The sequence below is a fragment of the Onychostruthus taczanowskii genome, unplaced genomic scaffold (assembly GCF_017590055.1).
Source record: "Onychostruthus taczanowskii isolate IOZ18803 unplaced genomic scaffold, ASM1759005v1 scaffold66, whole genome shotgun sequence".
In the NCBI taxonomy this organism is placed as follows: Eukaryota; Metazoa; Chordata; class Aves; order Passeriformes; family Passeridae; genus Onychostruthus; species Onychostruthus taczanowskii.
The window spans coordinates 1,659,899-1,678,778 of record NW_024504344.1 but is presented as its reverse complement, the minus strand read 5'-3'; the positions used below and the strand labels follow the sequence as shown (position 1 = coordinate 1,678,778).

The following is an 18,880-nucleotide window of genomic DNA, read 5'->3' as shown; positions in this document are numbered from 1 at the left end:
CCTTTATTTCAAAAAATTATTTTTAAGCATATAATTCAAGGCATATTTCATATAGCCAAAGCCTCAAAGGTTTAAAAGAAACCATTTTAGAACATTTTTCTTACTTAAATCTTACAGATTTCAGTATTCACCAAACACACTTTAGTCCCTCAGTATTGAGTTTTTCAAGGATGCAGTCCGTTGGTGTGGAACAAACAACTGTGTACCATGGTCTCAGTAGACACTGTCCTGAATTTCCAGCACAACAGCCAGTCCTAGCAGTGTGATAGCCTGGAACTGAGGAGATGGACCTTCTTTCTCCTCCACTGTCCTGTGCTCACTCATATTCCTGTTCAAAACCCCACCTCCTGTAAAAGGTCATTATTACCTCTCTAATCAATGTATGGGAAGCTTGACTTCAGTGATGCACATGAAGTCCCTTGAGGCACAGGAATGACTGATACCAGGATAGTGCAGTGTGAGCTGTAATTATATTTTTGCTTAAACTCTCTCATAGTTGTGTAGGTTCTGGTTAATTTTTCCACTAATAACTTTCAGGTTAAGGATTTCCTCTCTTCAGCTAAGAAGCACCTTATGAATACTGCTCACATTACTGGGTTTGTCTGTTCTCTCCCTCTCAGGGTCCTCGTGGTGTGCCTGGGATCCCTGGACCACAGGGGCCTCCTGGCCAGGATGTAAGTAAAATAAAAGTCTAAGTGCTCAAGAAATTGGTCAGTGCTTGCGTCTAATTTCCTTAAAATTTTGTGCTGATAAACAACTGCAGTATCTGAGTGTTATTAGGGTTGTCCAAAGGAGATGCTTTGCAGAAGCAGAGCTCTTACAAATTAGGATGTCAAAGGGGAAAATAGCTGGAATAAGGAGGATTGCTTCAAGGAAGGTGGGGTTCATCACTGAACCATTTTAAGATGACACTGGAGGAGGGCTTTGGCAGCATACACTGGGGAAAGATCCCACACTGGAAAAGGATGGTGGTTAGGCTGTCTAGGAACTTCTTAGAATCCACTGAGATAAGTACCCTTTCTGTTAAAACAGGGCCACAGCTGTTAAGTTCTCTGTGAGTTCATTTTGCTGCTGCTATTGTGCATGTTTGAGGACGTTTTAACCTCTTGGTGCATTGTCCTCCCACTATCACAGTGGTGAGTCATGGAACTGAGGAACAGAGAGGAACGTGGCAGACTCCCAGCTGGAAAGCTGGCCCCTCTCTCTGCCTGGTTCCACTTCAGTGCTGCATCAGAAAGAGGAGAATTTTTTTTCCTCTGTGATGTGGAAACCAGTCCTCTGAAGGAGCCTCTGAAGGTTTGGAAGGGCTTGATCTTTGGGTTTAAGGGAACACTACGGGGAGGGGGAAGTGACCTCCTGGAACTCTCCTTCTCAGTGCTGCTCTGTGATGCTGTCATGTCTGAAATGGGTACCAGCTCTCACCAACTCCACAGCAAGCACTTTTCAACCCTAGTGTGGCTTTACTGAATCCATTAGGTGGCCTAAAGGGGGTAGTTTCCTGTAGAAAGCTCCTGTTTTCTTCCCACCTACTTATTCCCAGAGGGCTTGTGGATGCCCCATCCCTGGAAGTGTCCAAGGCCAGGCTGGATGGGGCTCTGAGCAACCCGGGATAGTGGAAGGTGTCCCTGCCTATGGCACAAGTTTGGATCCAGGGTTTTCTTCCAGAGCCCGTGATAGCTGAAATGGTCCCTTGTGTCCCTGGGCAGCCAGAGATTTGGGAATAATTGTGTCCTGGTGCCTGTCCCTAGATCTCATCACCTTGCTTCAGATGTTTGAAATTTTTAATTAAGATGTTTTGAACAGGAGATAGGATAGATGGGTTTATTAGAGTTGTAGTGTGTGAAGAGAGTGCCTGAGGCAGCTTTTTGGGGTCTCTTTCTGGCTCTGCTCAGATCAGCATTGGCTGGTCAGCTCTTGGAGATGTAGCACTGAGGTCTTTATATTTTTCTTTTCTCTGCAGAAAATTAATCCAAACACAAACATTCCTCAGGCTGCTTATAAAACACATTCTCTGTTACACTCACTGCCTTAATTGCAGTCAGTATGTCTTTTAGACCCTTTCTGTATTGTCTGATCACTTGTTAAACCATTCTATTTGTGTTTCAGGAGGTATAATTGGAGGTACAGGGCACATTCCAACATTTCTTGGTGTGTCAGCAGGGATAACCTATTTTGACAAGATCATGCATTTGCAGTTCCCTGATCTGTATCTTTATTTAACTAGCATAAGGAACTTTTTATTCTGCTTCTGCACTCTTGTGTGCCAATGCAGTGTTCCTGTATCCTCTGAAACATGTCCATTTTTGTACTCTGCTGTGTTCAAACAGGATATCATTGGATAGGAAAGCTCCAATTTGAATTGCTAATATGAATTTGCCATGCAGCTCCCAAGCCATGCAGTATCAATTGCCTGAATGTCTTGCCTCAGTGTCTTGTACTTTGCTGTGGCCTTTGCAAATGTATTCCATGTTTTTTTTCTGAGACTGAAAAATTCTTTTAAATCACATTTACATACACCAAGTTACTCTCTGAAATATTTTTTCCAGTTGCAAACTCATCAGATTCTTGTGGAAATGCCTGCTATCAGTTGCATTTTTTGATACAGCAAATCAGATTTACAACTGCATTTGGGGAGATGAAAGAATCAATGCTATTTTTACAATAGCTTTGGCCAGAATTCTCTCCCACTGGTGAATAAATTGGTTTTTTTTACATGACTGCCTTCTAGATTTTTTCTGGTTCCCTAAAAGCATGTGCCATATTTTTTTGGGATATTTTCAAAGTCACCTTTTGAAATATCTGTTGGCTACTCAATCTAATGTCAAGAGTTCTCAGGACAGTGTCTTTTTTAATTCAAATTTAGGTTTTGAAAATACTGCCTAGGTTTGCAGTACAATTGTGCTGCTTTGGCCTTGTTCTGTTCCTCCTAGAAAAAGCCTTGCTATTTGTTTGTCCTCTAGAGTTCATTATGTTCATAAATCCCTATGAATTATATTTTTTCTGTGACAAAGCTGGGACATGTTGTCTTCTTCCATATATATAATTTTCTTGTCTTTAAACTTGCATTTTTTTTCTGATTAACCAAAGCTTCAATCCTTAAAGCCTGAAAAGTGTGCTTTTTTAGGCCATTTTCCCCTAATAATATGACTAATTTTTTCCGTAACAAAACTACTATTGTGCCTACTTTAAGGACCTCAGTCACTTAAAAAAATTACTTTCTCTTGCTTTTGGAAAAAAAAAAATCCAAGTCACATTTTAATCTGGCAGTATTCCTGTATCAAGCATTAAAATAGTATAGCCTTAAGTACCTTCTGTCGGAAAAGTTGGCCAATCTCCTAGTCTGAGAATTATAAAAAAGTATTTCTACATGTTCAGTGATGTTATATGCAGTGCTGTCTCCTCCAGCTGCTGCAGAGCAGGTCCCTCCTGGTTAAATTAGAGATATGGAAGAAATTCTTAACTGTGCATGTAGTGAAGCACTGGAGCAGAATACCCGGAGAAGCTGTGACTGCCCCATCCCTGCAAGTGCTCAAGGCCACGTTGGATGGAGCTTGGAGCCACCTGGTCCAGTGCAAAGTGTCCTGTCCATGGCAGGGATTGGAATGAGATGGGATTTCAGGTCCCTTCCAAACCATCCCATGATTCTTTGAAAAAGTTTATTAGAAGATGTAAAATGACAGGACAAGCCACGGTGGGCAGATGCAGGGCTCAGCCAAACAAATTCTCAGCCAGCTCTGGTTTATACCCTTTTATACCCTTTTGTGTGTACCCCCTGTTTGTTTGTTATGCTGAATTCCCCTGCACAGCCCCTCGTGCATCTCCCCAGCTCTATCAGTCCCTCAGCCCTCCCAGTTCATGGTCCCCCAGTTTACAATCTGATCTCTTGCAAGGTGCAGATTGCTCTCCCAGGAAGTGCAGTCTGGTTTTTGATATCCCATCAGTTACTGGCAGTGACAAGATCTGCTTCTTCTTAGGTCTGTGTGTCTTGGAAAATTTGGGTCCTGATTTCCTCCTTTTCCCTTAATTTCCCAGCTGACAAGGTCCTGGATGAGGTAACCTTGCTGCAATAAGCCTCCTCATATTTCTACATGCCTTGATCAATCAGTGTGAATGTCCAGGTTTGCTTCCCATCACTGCCATCCTTTTTTGTTGGTCAGGTTTGTGTCCTTGGCATTCTAATTTATGACTTTTTCATTCCCTTCCTTTGTCAAATTCAAAAAGGTCCTTGACAGATACCCCTAAAGGAGCAGACACTCTCTGGCCAGCCACCTTACACTTCATGTTTTGGGAATCATCTGTTCTCCCCTGCCTGTCTGCTGGGAGATAAAATGTTTCTGTTCAACACACTTATTTAGTGTCCTTAGATTAGGAAACAATCTGAATGAGATATTCTCTTATCCTCCTATTAACAGTGAGGACACCTGTTTAATAAGATCTTTCTGTATTTTGATTATGATAATTTGAATTAACATAAACACTGAATTAATCACATTTTAATTAGGTTAATTTTTTATGGTAACTAAGTTCCAGCATTACTGAGAAGTTCATCTTCCCCTTGTGTTTTCTTTCATAATTGCAAAACCTTTGTGGATGCATAAATTACTGCCAATGGATTTGAAAAGCAGAGTTTGCTGTTCTGAGGTTGATTTTCCCATCCAGTTAGAAGGACAGTTCCAAGGAGCCTTTGTGTTAGTTTTAGGGTACTTACACCCCAAACCAGGGTACACTTATTAACCCACCTATTGTCTCTTTATTGCTATGACATAGAACTGATTTAAGATACTGCATTTCAAGTTTAATTTTTAGTCTTGTAATAGAACAATTCCACCATATGCCTGTGTGACTTACACACTTCCCCTAGACACTTATGTTTCCTTACAGACTTTCTTTGAGTATTTTCACATGCACCACTTACCTGAACATCATTTTCCCCATCATAGGATTTTGCCTCTTAACTGCACCAGCATTTAATTTCTTTTTAGTTACAGAATCAGAATATTCTGTATTGGAAGAGACCCACAAGGCTCATCAAGTCCAAGTCTGAAGTGAATGGGCCATGAGGGGATCAAACCCACAACTTTTGCATAATTAGCACAATTTGCCAACCAACTAAGCTAAATATTGTTTTTTAGCATTATCAGCAGCACAGTTTCAATCAGTTCCTATTTAAAGACCATTTCTGTGTGTCAGATTTTTCAGACTGATGCTCTGGATACTGTACATCACAACTCCTCATGGCTGACATCTTTTCCCGGTACTGGTGTGTTGTACCACTCATTGCTGCTTTGTGCCAGCCACTCTTGGCTGCAATCTCCTGAAAGTGTTCAAACTTTATGAGTTTTCCAACACTGGTTGTTATTTGGGTCTGTGCATTTTCCCTCATCGTGTTAGCAGCATTTATTTTCTGTGCCATGCAGTTTTTTGGTCAGACTCATTTCCTTTTTTCTGAATTTTCTGGCTTTCTCTTTTCCAGTTCCCTCCCCTATTAGCTTGTCAGATGCAGTTTTAAATTCCATGTCTTCATTCTAGCATTTTCATTCTGCTCTGGGCAATGTGAAGCTGCATTAGGGGAGGTTTAGATTTGATATTAGGAAAAAGTTCTTCATCCAGATAGTGGCCAGACACTGGAACAGGATCCCCAGGCAAGTGGTCACAGCACCAAGACAGACGGAGTTCAAGGAGCATTTGGATAGTGCTCCCAGGCATCTGGTGTGATTTTTGGGATTGTCCTGTGCAAGACCAGGAGCTGGACTTGATTTTTTGTGAGTCCCTTACAACCCAGGGTATTCTGTGATTCTATATTTGTAGCTTGTCTTTGTCAGACTTTTCTAACTCCAGGCCCCTACAGACCAGCAATATTTCCTCTGCTTTTGACTCTGCTTCCACTGGCCTGTTCTCTGATAATGCACTATGCTGAAGTGCCATCATCTACATCTGATTTGTTCTGTTTGGCTCACGAAAGCATCTTCAATGGAAATTCTCTGTTTGCAATCTTGAACCTTTCAATTGTTTGACTTTTCCTGGGAATTCAGTGTTTTTTTTCATGTTTGTCAGCCATGGCATAGAGCTTAATTTCTTTTCCTGTCTCATTTCCACCCTTTTGGAGACATCACCAGCTCCACATCATACAACATTAAAGAAAATGCCTTTTAGTCTCAAGGCAGTGTGATACCGTGTGGACATGATAGCTGTGCTTAATCCTTTCCAAGGATTTCCATTTTATTCATTCTCTTCTTACATGTCTTTTCTCATAACTAAGATGTCTTTTCCTATATTCTTTTTTTAAAAGATCTTTAAATACTCAGATTAGACTGCTAGTGCCATGTTCACATTTCAGATCCCAAAGCAGAAGGCTGTCAGTGAGCCCTATGGCATATATTTATAGCTGTGCTACTAGTCAGCATGAAAGACATTTCTGAACTGTCTTTTCTGCCTTGCTTTCTGATCCAGGATTATTCTCATGGCCCAAGTTTTTGCTTTGCATCAACACTTTTTAGAGCAAGTTTTGTGTGAGTCTTCCTGAACAAAGTAGGTCTGGGAATATAAGATCTGTGTAGTTGTTATTTAGCCATCCCTCTTCCCATTTGCAGAAGTGGCTGAGAACACAGTGGAGAAGATGCCAAAAGCATGACCTGACGTTTAGCATCTGTGAAAGGGAAGGAATGCACAGTTCTCTGATTCACCTTGAAATTCTGTGGAAGAAGGAAAGCTATGAATGACTAAAGTGATTACTTATATTTACTCAATTCCCCAGAAGGACTTCTGGGGAGAAATGTGAGCTAAACATCTTCTTCAGATGTTATCTTCTCTTTGTTCTCACCTGCAGAAGGTTTAGTTCCTCAGGAAACAAGAGTTCATCCATGAACTTCAGTGCTACTTCTGCTCTACTTTAGGTCCATTTCAGTGTCTGTTTAATTTTTGTCTCTTAGAATGTCAAGGTAATTGAAAGGTTGTTGCTCATCCAGAAGCATTTAATATGAACATAGAAAAAGATAATATATTTTCCCATTTTTTCTCTCCTCTAGCAAAGCATACAGTATTTAAGTACTAAGTGAGACTCAAGGATGAAATTCAAGTTTGCCCTATAGCTACAATTGTGGTGTATCATGACACACAGTGCTCTTCAGTCATTAATTCTCATGTCCATTCTGGTTGTCTGTGTAAATAATGCAATGAACTGATTGGCATAACTGAATAACCTGAGACAAGGTGGCAGAAAGAACACCCAGTGCCCTTCCTGTCTAAGCATTCAACCAAATTTTAAAGAAACATTCCATATGGAAATACTAGATAGTCTCAAAGAGTAGCTCCTGCTGAGCCTAGACTGATTGAAAGCCACTACTTGTACCTTGATCAGCATCCAGATGTTGATGCAGCCCAAAAAGCCAGTCAAGTCCTGGGCTGTATCAAAACCAGCGTGGCCAAGAGGTCAAGAGAGGCGATTCTGCCTCTCTACTCCACTCTGGTGAGACCCCACGTGCAGTGCTGTGCCCAGCTCTGGGGTCCCACAGCACAGGAAGGACGTGGAACTGTTATAGTGAGTCCAGAGGAGGCCACCAAGGCAACTGGAGGGATAGAGCAACTCTCTTACAAGGAAAGGTGGAGAGAATTGGGATTGTTGAGCCTGGAAAAGTGAAGGCTTCAGGGTGACCTATTCATGGTCTTCCAGTACCTGAAGGGAGCCTTGAAGAAAGATGGACTTTTGACATGGTGTGGGAACTATAAGTAACCAAGACAGCCAAAATCCAGAAGTGTATGAATAGATTTATTCCATTACGATTCTGTCAGATTGGGGACACATGCACTGCTAAGCTTGTTCCATCTTGGCAGGGGCAAAAAGTGCTCAAGGTAACCTCCAAGCTTCTTATCTCTCCTTCATCCAGCAGGGAGGCCCCAGCCTGTGAGGAATGCCTTTTAAGTTTTTTACAGCATTCTGTTATCTTCTACAAAATCTCTACTTCTCAGGACAGACAGAAAACAACCCTGAGAAAACACAACACGTGAAATTTTCCACACTGAATATTCTTAGCATCCTCCAGCTGCAAGGTCATCTTGAGTGAAAACAACTATTTTTCCCTCCTCATCAAGTCTTCCACTTTCAACCTTTTTCTCTTCACAGAAGGGGAGTGGCAGGAAGAGGGTAATGGCTTCAAACTGGGAGAAAGGGGCTTCAAAATAGATATATGGAAGAAGTTCTTTTCTGTGAGGGTGGCAACTGGCACAGGCTGCCCAGAGAAGCTTTGCTGCCCCATCCCTGGCAGTGTTCAAGGCCAGGTTGGATGGGGCTTGAAGCAAACTGGTCTAGAGGAAGGTGTCCCTGCCCATGGCAGGGGGTTGGATTTAGATGGTCTTGAAGGTTCCTTCCAACCCAAACCCTTCTGTGATTCTATGAACATCCTGGATGGCAAATCTGGAACCATCTGAGAGAAAACCTTATGTAGGACTTCTGCAGAATCAACAAAGCTAAACACAAATAAGATGGTCTAAGCTAAACACTAAAAACTGTTCCTTTAGAGACAAAAATGATCAGGTAGGACAGCTTTTTTATGTGGTAAATTTTGTATGCTCTTTAAGGTTCTAAGTATGAATGGAACATGCACTTGCTTGAGTGATGACACAGGGTGATGGACCAGGTGGATACAGGAATTCAGGAGAAAATGGTTTGGGGAAATGTCACTGAGTATCCTTAAAACTGCAAGGATCCTCACAATGCAGATTATTGTCACCATCTGAGCCATGGCCAACTGTCTTGTTTGAAATATTTGGTTTCCCAAGTCAGCGTTACTTTATGCAAAGATTTTACAAAAATTTCTAGACATGGTTTTTGTTTTGTTTTTAGCAAACTTAATTCCTTGTAAACAACATGTAAGAGATGCACACTGAAGGATGGAAGTTGTCCCTTTTCCTAATCCTGCCTTTCTGAACATAAAATTCTGAAAATGTTGGTAACTTCTATGCCTTCATCTCAAGCAAACTGATACCACTACACCTCAACAAACAAAAAACCAACAACCAACCAACCAAACAAACAAATTGATTTTGCTTGTTGACAGGTGCTTTCAGAGATTTAAAGCTTCATCCTTCACACCAGTAAAGTTCATAGTGTTTCCTATCACCAGAAGACAAGCTAAAGCAATTCCACTCTCTGTGTGACTCAAATGAATTTAGCAAGGGTTTGAGAAGATGTTCAAGTTGCAGATATTTGGAGGAGTTTGCTGTCTGTCACATGCAAGGAGTAGTGCTGCTCAGCAGAAGAAAGTAAAATGTGCACTAGTGCAGATCAGTCAGCAGAGTGCAAGAGAAACCAGGGGGGTATCGTATAATAATTTCACATTTTTTTTTCTTTTTCTTGATCTGTAGGGTGTACCAGGAAATCCAGGGGAACGAGGACCTCCTGGAAAACCCGTATGTAACTTCACTTCTGTGTTACATCTTCCTTTTAACTCAGTTTCCACCTGTACACCTCACCTCAGAAGTGCAATTGGGTGCTTTTCCACTGTTGTTTTTCCCAGCAGAGCAGTAGGAAAAAGACTAAAACCCACTAAAGGTTTAGTGAAGGCTTTGGAATGGTAAGAGAACAGTTGGATATTCTGCATGTAAATAAAAGCCAAAATTTTAAAGGCACTTCTTTAGCACCACTGTACAGTACCCTCAGCAAGAACTCATCTCAGGTTCCAATGAAAAGCATTGGTAGGGTAGGGTGGGAAGTACAAGTTTAGCCCAGTGGGTCCTAGACAGGATAATAAAACCAGTGAGAATCCAAGAACATGTTCAGGAAAAATTCTCATGTCTTGATACTTCTTAAAATTGCCTGAAATAATGAATTTCTCATTCCATAGGGTTCCCCACCCCTGCTCACTCCAGAGGACATAAATCTCCTGGTAAAGGTAATCAGCTTTTAATGAGGGTGGGAGTTTATCTCTGTTCAATTCAGACCTAACACTCTGTGATGGGAAAGTGCAAACGGTGTCTTTAAACACTCTTTCAAAGCCCAAGACATACAAGCCTCCTGCTTGCACTGGTATTGGGACACAAGCTCACAGTGGAGATGAAAATCCCTTCCCCAGCAGTAAAATGACCTAAAAAGTTCTCTATAACATCTGTAAGATTTTCTCAGCTCTTTCTGAGGCATGCATTCCAAGGAGAGATAAGCATTATCAAGTTACATTATTTAAACCAGAAAATGGAAACCATTTTAATAAAATGCTGGATTTTTTCATGTGCACCTTCAACAGTGACTGGAGTGATTTTGGGTAATTGTGGGTGCAGGTTTAGTTTGCATTGTGAATCTAAAAGGATGCAGGTAATTAACCCCAGAAGTACTTGTGATTCAAAAGTGATAATCTGTCTGCCTTTACTCTCCTTGTAGAGAATTTTGTGAGAAATTAGTCAGTCTTTGATAGGTGTTGACTGAAAAATCTCTATAGATTTGCATGGACTTAGTTGTAAGTTTTTTAAGCTGTCTTAAACCTGGCAAGAAATCTTTTCTTATTGATTAAAAGAAACTAAAAAATTACCTTCTCTTACCAACCACATTAACCAAAGGATCCTTTTAAGATTGCTGCTGTGAAATTACTCTTCACTGAAGAGCTGTCTTTGTTTTGTGGACCCCAATATTTCTGGAGGTTTCACCATAAGGTTTTGCTTGGGTCTTCTGATCTGGACAAGAGCAAGAGATACATTCTTGGGTACAGGATGTCCCTTTGATGTTCTTTAATTTCTTTCCTTTGCTTCTATTATGGTTAAACACATTTGTGCATTTTTTCTGCTTGGTATTTTTTCACTCCACACTTGGTACAGAAAGCAGAACCTTGAAATCCTAGATGAAATTAGGGCTCTGCTGTTATGGGTGTTTCTCAAGCACTTACATTGTAAGTAGATAAATGTGGATATAGGCACTGAGACTCAGAAGGACAATTTACCCCACAGTTTTGCATCAGATAATTGACAGAGTTGAGTGTTGTAGCAGGGGCTCCTGACTCCCCACCTGATGATCTGTTTTGTATTGTGCTCTTAAGGGCAGGACTCCTGAAGGGAGTCTGCCTTTGAAATGGAAATGTCATAGGTGGATTCAATCTCCTGAGGATAGCTGGAATGTAAAGCCTGCTGAGAACATGCTTCAAAGACGTTTGGAAGGAGGGAGGTAGTGATTGTCCCTGATAAAATTTGGCTAGGACACTGTGACATTCACTTGGTCTTCACAAACTCCATTGGATGAGTTGTCCTTGGCCAAGCTGGCTGCTGAATAATTTCCCCTGCAGAACCCTTTCTGACATCGTGTTGCACCTGACTTTTCCCTAGAAACCTGCCCTCTAAGCAGTAACACAGATCTTTCAGCCTGGAGCAGACAAAGGCTTCTAGTGGTCTTGTAGATTCAAAGCAATGTTTTTCTTGATAGTCTTTCTAGTCTCCCTAACCTCCCCATCAGGAAGAGCTTTTCCTTGGTTTCCTGATCCTGGGTGACCAATTAGGACTTAGAACTGATAGGAAAATTCCCATGGGAGCAGGTGTAAGCTCCGCTGCTGACCCTCACTCTGCTTCATGCTGCCCTCATTGGTTCTTTAAGGCAAATTCACCCTAATCCTCAGGCGAAACAGCAAAGGTTTAAGAATTATACAGTGCTGCATTCATAGTGGGTGTCCACAGGATCTGCTAAGTGCCTGCAGCCTATTGCTGATGTGTTTTCCTATGTTCTCTCCCAGGATGTGTGCAGTGAGTGCCCTCCTGGCCCACCAGGACTGCCAGGCATCCCAGGTTTCAAAGGGGATAAAGGTCTCCGAGGACCACCAGGTAGAGATGGCCAGGATGGGAAAATGGTAAGAGAGCTGAGGGAGTGACCACGCCTTGGATCTGCTGGGACCTTGTTTTTCTGTTAATATGGTTGATGGTTTCTTATAAGATGACTAATTTTTTTTTCATCAACAACCTGCTGAATCTTTTTTAGAGGCCCATGTAGTCAATGAACTAAACTAGTGTTTACTTCTGCCTGTTGTGCATTACAGGGGATTGCTGGTCCCAGAGGTCCTCCAGGCCCACCTGGGCTCGATGGCCCAAAGGTTGGTTGGTTTTCTTCAGTTATCTAATGAAAACTTATTTGTGGTTAATTAGTCACACTAATTATTTTGGGAGCAGGTTGCCCAAAGAAGTTGTGAATGCCTCATCTCTAGAAATATTAAAGGCTAAGTTGGATGGGGTTTTGAACAGCTTGGTTTAGTGGAAGGGGTCCTTGCCCATGACATGAGGGATTGTTGCACTTTAATAGTGTCTTCTACCATCCCTTTGTTCACACACACAGACAGGCAGACACATCTAAAGGGCCTGATTCTTGGTGTTGAATTTCATTACATTGATGACTTGAGAGTAAGTTTCAACTCAAATTAGGTGAGAAAGAAATTAAAGCCTCAGCAGTAGACACCGTGCCTGTTCCTCTCGTTTTTTGAATCTTATGTGCTGGAACCACTTAAATTAAGGCTGCAATGGGCTGCTGGGCTCCAAACACACAATCTGTTGTGGTAGTGTTACCCAAAAACTCCAAGTATTTCCTGAAACATGATACAGGAAAAAAATTATTATTTTAGCTATATGTTGGTGCTTCATGGTCTAGGACATAGGTGAACATAAAACTTCCATTGTTTGAAGTATTCCAATAAGGTCACATTTCAAGCATTTCTCATAAAGAGGGCTGTCACCAGTCTGTTCACAATACCAGTGCCTGGCCACAGTTAAAACCTTTACAACTGCCTAATGTGAAATAAATCAAAACAAATCAATGAGGGAAGGTGATTTAATGATCGGCCCCAGTTTCCTCCAGACATCCTTTCACTGCTGACTTACTGTCTAAAATAGCTCCTGCTATTTTAACATCTTTGTATTTGCACTTGTTAGAGTGCAGGACAAGCTAATAGAGTTTCATGAATTAATTTCATATCTTGCAATTAAAAGTGTGGTGGGGACAGCAGCACAATCTTGAAAGTAAACATAGAGTTGATCAAAATGAAAGTATGTTCCAGGAGAAAATTTACAAGAGAATTAGTAACCCATAAATCCAGTAAATGGCAGAAATGCCAAGCAATCTGAGACATACCATGTCTGCTGCTTTCTTATATTTCATAAGAAAGCAGAGATTTAGGCAGCAAAAATGGATAGTTAGGTGAAATAACAGGATAAATTTCAAACTGTACCTGTGCAGAAAGTCAAATCAAGTAACTGACAAGTAGTCTAACTTGAATTCAATAAAAACAGTTCTCAAAAAAAAAATAGCGAACACAAGGTCATTCTTTGTGACTCTTTTGTGCATATCTTAGGAGGATCCTTGCAGTGGAAGACCCAAATTGCTCTTCACTTTTGACTCTGTGGTATATTGTCTTTACCAGCATCATCCAAGCTGTTAGGTCTCGCTCTGAAAGAAGAGCAGTAGAACTGCAGATCTTTGCTCATGAACAGCTTCATTCCTTCTGGCCATATGAATTAGATCTCTTTTATTAATAAATAGCAACCCTCATTCTCCCCTTTGTCTCCTAGCTGTCGTGTAGCAAACCAGTGTATTATTTCCATGGCCAGCCTTTCATTATTGTTCACACCTTGCTCACCTTTACCTCAGTAATTTTCACTGTCTTGTCTTACTGTAAGCACTCGTTATGCAGCCATGCACAGTTGAGTTGGCTATCTCTGCCTGTGTCTCTAGAACAGAAAGAGAAAGAGAGAGAAAACGGAGAGCACTTTCTGGGTGTGAATTTTATGGCTGCACCTTAGAAATGCTGATTTTATTGCTGTTGTCCCTGGAGGGTGTGGGCACCTTCGTTGGGCCAGATGATTCTTTATCAAGATATGATTTAGTGAAGTGCCTAATAACCTGCCTGGTCTTTAAGGATGTGTAATTCCTCTTTATGCCTATGATAATAAAACATTAGAAACCAGCTATGCTGGGTCTGCTCAGAGGCCATTTTCCACATATATTTCTGGCTCCAGCACTGGTAGTGAAAGTCTAGAGAAGAATTTAAGAGGAGGGCAAGGAGGGCTCAGTCCTGATTCTTGAGTTTTATTCTTGAATGTCCAAGTGCTTTATGAGAGAGGTCAAAAAGCTGTCACAACACTGAATCTCATTGACTTTCAATGGCTCTTTTTTATTACCAGGGTGCTAAAGGAGACCGTGGCATGACTGGGGAAGTAGGAGAAAAAGGTGAACAGGTAAAAACAGAGTGTGCTTTCCAGCAGTGCTGTAACTGTGATTGGTCCTTCATCAGTAACTCCTATGATGCCTTTACAAGAGCACCTTTCTCAGAGGCAGAGGAAGAAGATGGGAGCTCTTCATCACTGACAAACCCCAAATGGGCTCTGTCAAAGAGTGGAACCAACGCAATCCTCCACAGATTCCATCCTCATCTCCAATAAAAACCTCCCAGTACCATCTGTTTCCTCACCCCTGGACTGAATGCATTAAATTTTCTACATTACCTAACCCTTACTTATTTCCTTGGATATTCCCTAGATGATTTCCAGGAGTTCAGGTGTCTATAGGTTGAAAAAGCCAGTGTGTCTATTTGTCTTAGATAATGAATGTAAGGAGGACCTCTTTTAGGAGGGACGGAGATGCCACAGAAACTATGAGAATGGTTTAAATTAGAGAAAACTTTCATAGTTAATTTGCCAAGGGCTAAGTCACTGGTTTAAAGTGCAAATCAGCACCTCTTCAATGACATTTTTAGGACATTTTAAACAGGCTTGGTTTCCCAGCTGACCTCCTGTCCTGTGCAATTCCACAATATCTGCTCTCATCTGCCATTAGCATAGACTAAAATATGCATGGGAAGAAGTACACCTGAAATTTAACTACGTTATTTTTGAAATGCATGCTTTGAAAACCAAGATTTCACTTTAGAAAGTCTTTATTCCCTTTTAACCAGCTCTCTGTGAATTGACTCATTTTGGTGTTACTTCACAATAATCACCAGTTAACTTCTATAAAAGTAGATAAGTGACTAATGCATAAAGAAAGTCTCTGATTTCTTTCTGCAGGGTCACCCTGGAATGCCTGGCTTCTCAGGGGCTCCTGGAAACCCTGGTCCACCTGTAAGTTCTTCTGTTACAAAGATGTTCCTGTAGTTTCTTGCTGATAAAGGCTGTTGCGAGCTCCATGTGGTGGAAAGGACCATTCCCATCTGTCTGTGCACTGAATTTGCATTTTCCTGTGGGTTTCTAATGATCCCCTGTGTGTGATAGAGTTCCCCACTCATGGTAATTGCTATTTAATACATTGGCCACTTTCCACTGATTGCTTCAACTCATTCTGTAAATTGTTGCTAAGCTTCAGTTGCTCTCTTTATACAACACAAAGATGATGAAAACTCTTCCATAGGGACTATTTAGTACATGTATAGGTGCTTTCCTGTATGTGGGGTAAGTTGTTAGTATAGAACTAGCAGATCTAAGAGCGTTTTAGTTGTGTGAGTTACTTTTTAATTGAAAGGCCTTTTACATGTCCCTTTCCATCACAGTCCTCATTCTTAAATTCCGCTTTCTCCATTAATAAAATTATGCTTCCTTGTATTTAAAAAGGGGTGATAGTGCAGGATCAGGGCTGAGATCACTTGGCTCTCCTGCTTTACTCCCTTCAAGTCTGGGAATTTTTTTCTGAGTCAAGGACTTTTCTCTCCAAACCACCTTTCATTGCCCAGAGTCATCAGAGCTCATATTGCTGCTTACAGTGCAGTTTGGCTCTGCTGTGCTGAGGGTATGCCAGCTTCATCTGTTCTGGGGATCAGCACAGCCTGAATTCACATTGCACTGACTAAATGACAGGACATACCAGAAAGGGGGGATTAGATTAAAATTCTATATTCAGATGTCATCAGTGCCTAAAGGATGCTGGGTGCTTTGCTGCTGTGACAGCACGTGAACTTGCTTTGTGGGTGATTTGAGCTCCCATGAGCATTATTTTAGGAGAGATTAATAACAGACACATTTGCTGTGTCTCTATTAACCTAATACTGCTAAAACTACAGAGCTGAACCAGTGGGATTAAAACATTTTAAATTGTCCTATGAGACCTCCTGAACAGATTCACAGCCAAAGGAAAAGTAAAACTGAGCCTGTCAAAACAGAGCAAAATGTGATGTCCCCTCTACAATTTTGTTCTTCAGCTTTTGCTGACTTTTCCCTCTGCCTGCATTGACGTGTGGCTCCAGGAGATTGCCTGCCACAGTGTGTGCTTCATAATTTCTGTTCTCCCATAATTGCTGTTCTTCAGAGTTATTTTTGTCATGATTGGCTTTTTCCTATTTTTCCCCTGTTTTCAGAAGGAAGAGCCAAGACCAAACTCAAATGTCTGACTATTTCTGTCTTTGGATGCTGATTGAGTGCAGAGGCTGGCATTGCTTTTCAGTGATGAATGAAGAAATGGAATGAATGTTAAGCTGAGTGATTAAAGAAAGCTCCAGAGTTGCCAGCTGTGGTAGGGAATGTGTTGACAAACATATAAGATGCATTAATCACATTGTTTCTGCTTTATTTTGTTTAGGGATCAGATGGGGCACCAGGACCAATAGGACCAGCAGGAAACCCAGGAGACACGGTAAGCTCTAAGCTCTGCGCTTGACCACTGGCTTCACCTAGGTTTAGGTCTGTGAAGTAAAGTTGAGCTGGCATCCATGTAGTGTCCTTTGAAAGCTCCCCAAAATATTCAGCCTGCAAGTAGAACCTCCACAAATAACCACAGGTTACAGTTCTAGCACTTCTTTTACTCACCAAATGACATTCCAAGTTAGCCAGAGGATAATCCAACCCATGGGACCTCTATGGAGATTTTTGTTCCTCTTGTCTGTCTGTCTTTGCTATTTACATCTCTTAGCTGCCAGAACATGATTTCTAAATCTGCTAGATGCTTCATGACCTAAGGCTAACACCTGAACTCTGTATGGGGATTATCAAAATATAACCAGCAACCTGTTGAAGGATGTCACAGCACAGACTGCTGAGATGCTGGAGCCTGGCACTATTTCCTGGCACCACAAAAAATAGCAGTACAGGTATAACTTTTGAGAAGCCCATGAAGAATTCTGGCATTGCTGTTTCATTTTAAGGGGTTTCAGATGCTACTTTATGGTAACGTGTCAAAAAACCCTGGGAGAGGTGGGTAATCTGATGGATGCTAACTTCAGTTTGAAAAGTTAAAAATGAACCTTCCTTAAAGAATACTCCCTATTGAGTTGGAACAGTTTAAAACTGTGTAATTCAGTGATTAATTTCTAGAGCAAGGTTTCCTAAGGGACAAGGTGCCTTTTACAGAGCCATTTCACAACCTGAACTTCATCATAAGTAAACAGTGATTATCCTTCTGATGGCTGTTATGAAATCAGTGAGCATTCTCAGAGAGTCCAGAGACAAGATGAACAGGCTGGCTGAAATTCCATTTCAAATGGATGGTAAGATTGTGACTCTGTGAAAGACCTGGAGTGATATTGTCCAGTTCTGTGGGGTGAGGGGATTTTTTGGGATGGTCAGCAAGCCACTTCTGGCAACTACTCATTTAAAAGGTATAAAATACACATCTGCTTCCTGGCAGGACACCTCATCCAGGAAGTTAAGGATGAAATATTAAATATAATTAACCTTCAGAAAAAAAAAAGTACGAGTGATTTCAGAGTTTCTCAGTTTGTAAGAACTCAATGATAAAAGTGATTTTTTTTATGTTTAGAGAGAGCCATCCATTCTAAACTAGAAAGAAAACCTCATAGACTGTGTGACATGGGCTACAAGACCACCTTCTCACAGTTGTCCCCTGTCAGACTCTACATGTGATAAATCTTCATCTGATAGAAGCCTCTGAGGAACTTGCCTGACCCTCAGTGTTTTTTCTTTCTTTCCAGGGCAAAGATGGTCCCCCAGGTCCACAGGGCCCACCAGGACTGCCTGGACTTCCAGTGAGTGTGATTAAGCTCCTTCTAATTCAGTACATTAAATTATTCATGCACACATAGGTGTGTAAAACAAAGAGGTGACACTTCTGAGGTGCTTTGAGAGCCATGCGTGGTCTGTAGCAGTGTCTGTCACGTTGATGCAATGTCCTTGTTCCAGGACAATATTTGTTTTGTTCCAGGATCTGTATTTGATCACTTTAAAGCAAAATGCTAATAACAATGTGAATCAGGACTGTTCATTGCCTGTCTTCTCATTGGAAGAAATACTCTTATACAGAGCACAGAAATCAAGTTATAACTCCAGTGTAAGGGCATGGGGATTCAAAGACTGGGACACTGACTTCATCTGAATCTGGTCAAAATGATCCCTTTGCACTGACTCAGATTCAAGTGCACCTTGGGCATAGACTCCTCTCTTCTGGAAAATGTACAACATTTTGGGATTTTTTTAAGGTGTCATAAGGATAGAGCCAGACATAATTCTACTGTAAAGTAGCCTACCTGAAGATAATGGCATTATAATGATTTGTAACAGCTGATTTTAGAATCCTGATTTAAGATTGTTGGCATGCTAACCTTGCTGGAAAGGGAAATATTGCCATGTTAGAAAGGGAAAGAGGTTATGCCATTACACAGTGGAGCAGGGAGAGGTTTATGGCTGAGCTATAGAAGTAGGGAGGGTTTTGGAGATTTAGGCAAACATAAGCATGTCATGATGAGCAGACTTTGACACTGACAAAACCCCCACCAATCCTCCTTGTCAATTTTACCCTGTTTTGCATTTCATTTAACAGGGCATTGCTGGGAATGATGGCAAAGATGGCAAACCAGGATCTCTGGGGGAGCCGGTAATGTAATTTAAAACTGTTTTGCTCAGTCAATCAGAAGCTGCATCCGGTTGTTGTTTTTGAAGCTGCCTATCTATGGACTCCTTAGGGGGAACAAGGAGCCTGTTTGCACATCTG

At 41.3% G+C, this 18,880-nt stretch overlaps 1 protein-coding gene across 1 annotated transcript in view; it reads left to right on the top strand.

Annotated features, from left to right (window-relative positions):
• Positions 1-18,880, top strand: part of COL22A1 (collagen type XXII alpha 1 chain) — a 228,447-nt gene that overhangs the window by 184,258 nt on the left and 25,309 nt on the right. The window contains exons 43-52 of the mRNA XM_041420805.1: positions 621-674; positions 9,361-9,405; positions 9,840-9,887; positions 11,703-11,816; positions 12,003-12,056; positions 14,134-14,187; positions 15,016-15,069; positions 16,517-16,570; positions 17,865-17,918; positions 18,710-18,763. Coding sequence (XP_041276739.1) covers positions 621-674; positions 9,361-9,405; positions 9,840-9,887; positions 11,703-11,816; positions 12,003-12,056; positions 14,134-14,187; positions 15,016-15,069; positions 16,517-16,570; positions 17,865-17,918; positions 18,710-18,763 — 585 coding nt within the window. The remainder of the gene's footprint in view (positions 1-620; positions 675-9,360; positions 9,406-9,839; positions 9,888-11,702; positions 11,817-12,002; positions 12,057-14,133; positions 14,188-15,015; positions 15,070-16,516; positions 16,571-17,864; positions 17,919-18,709; positions 18,764-18,880) is intronic.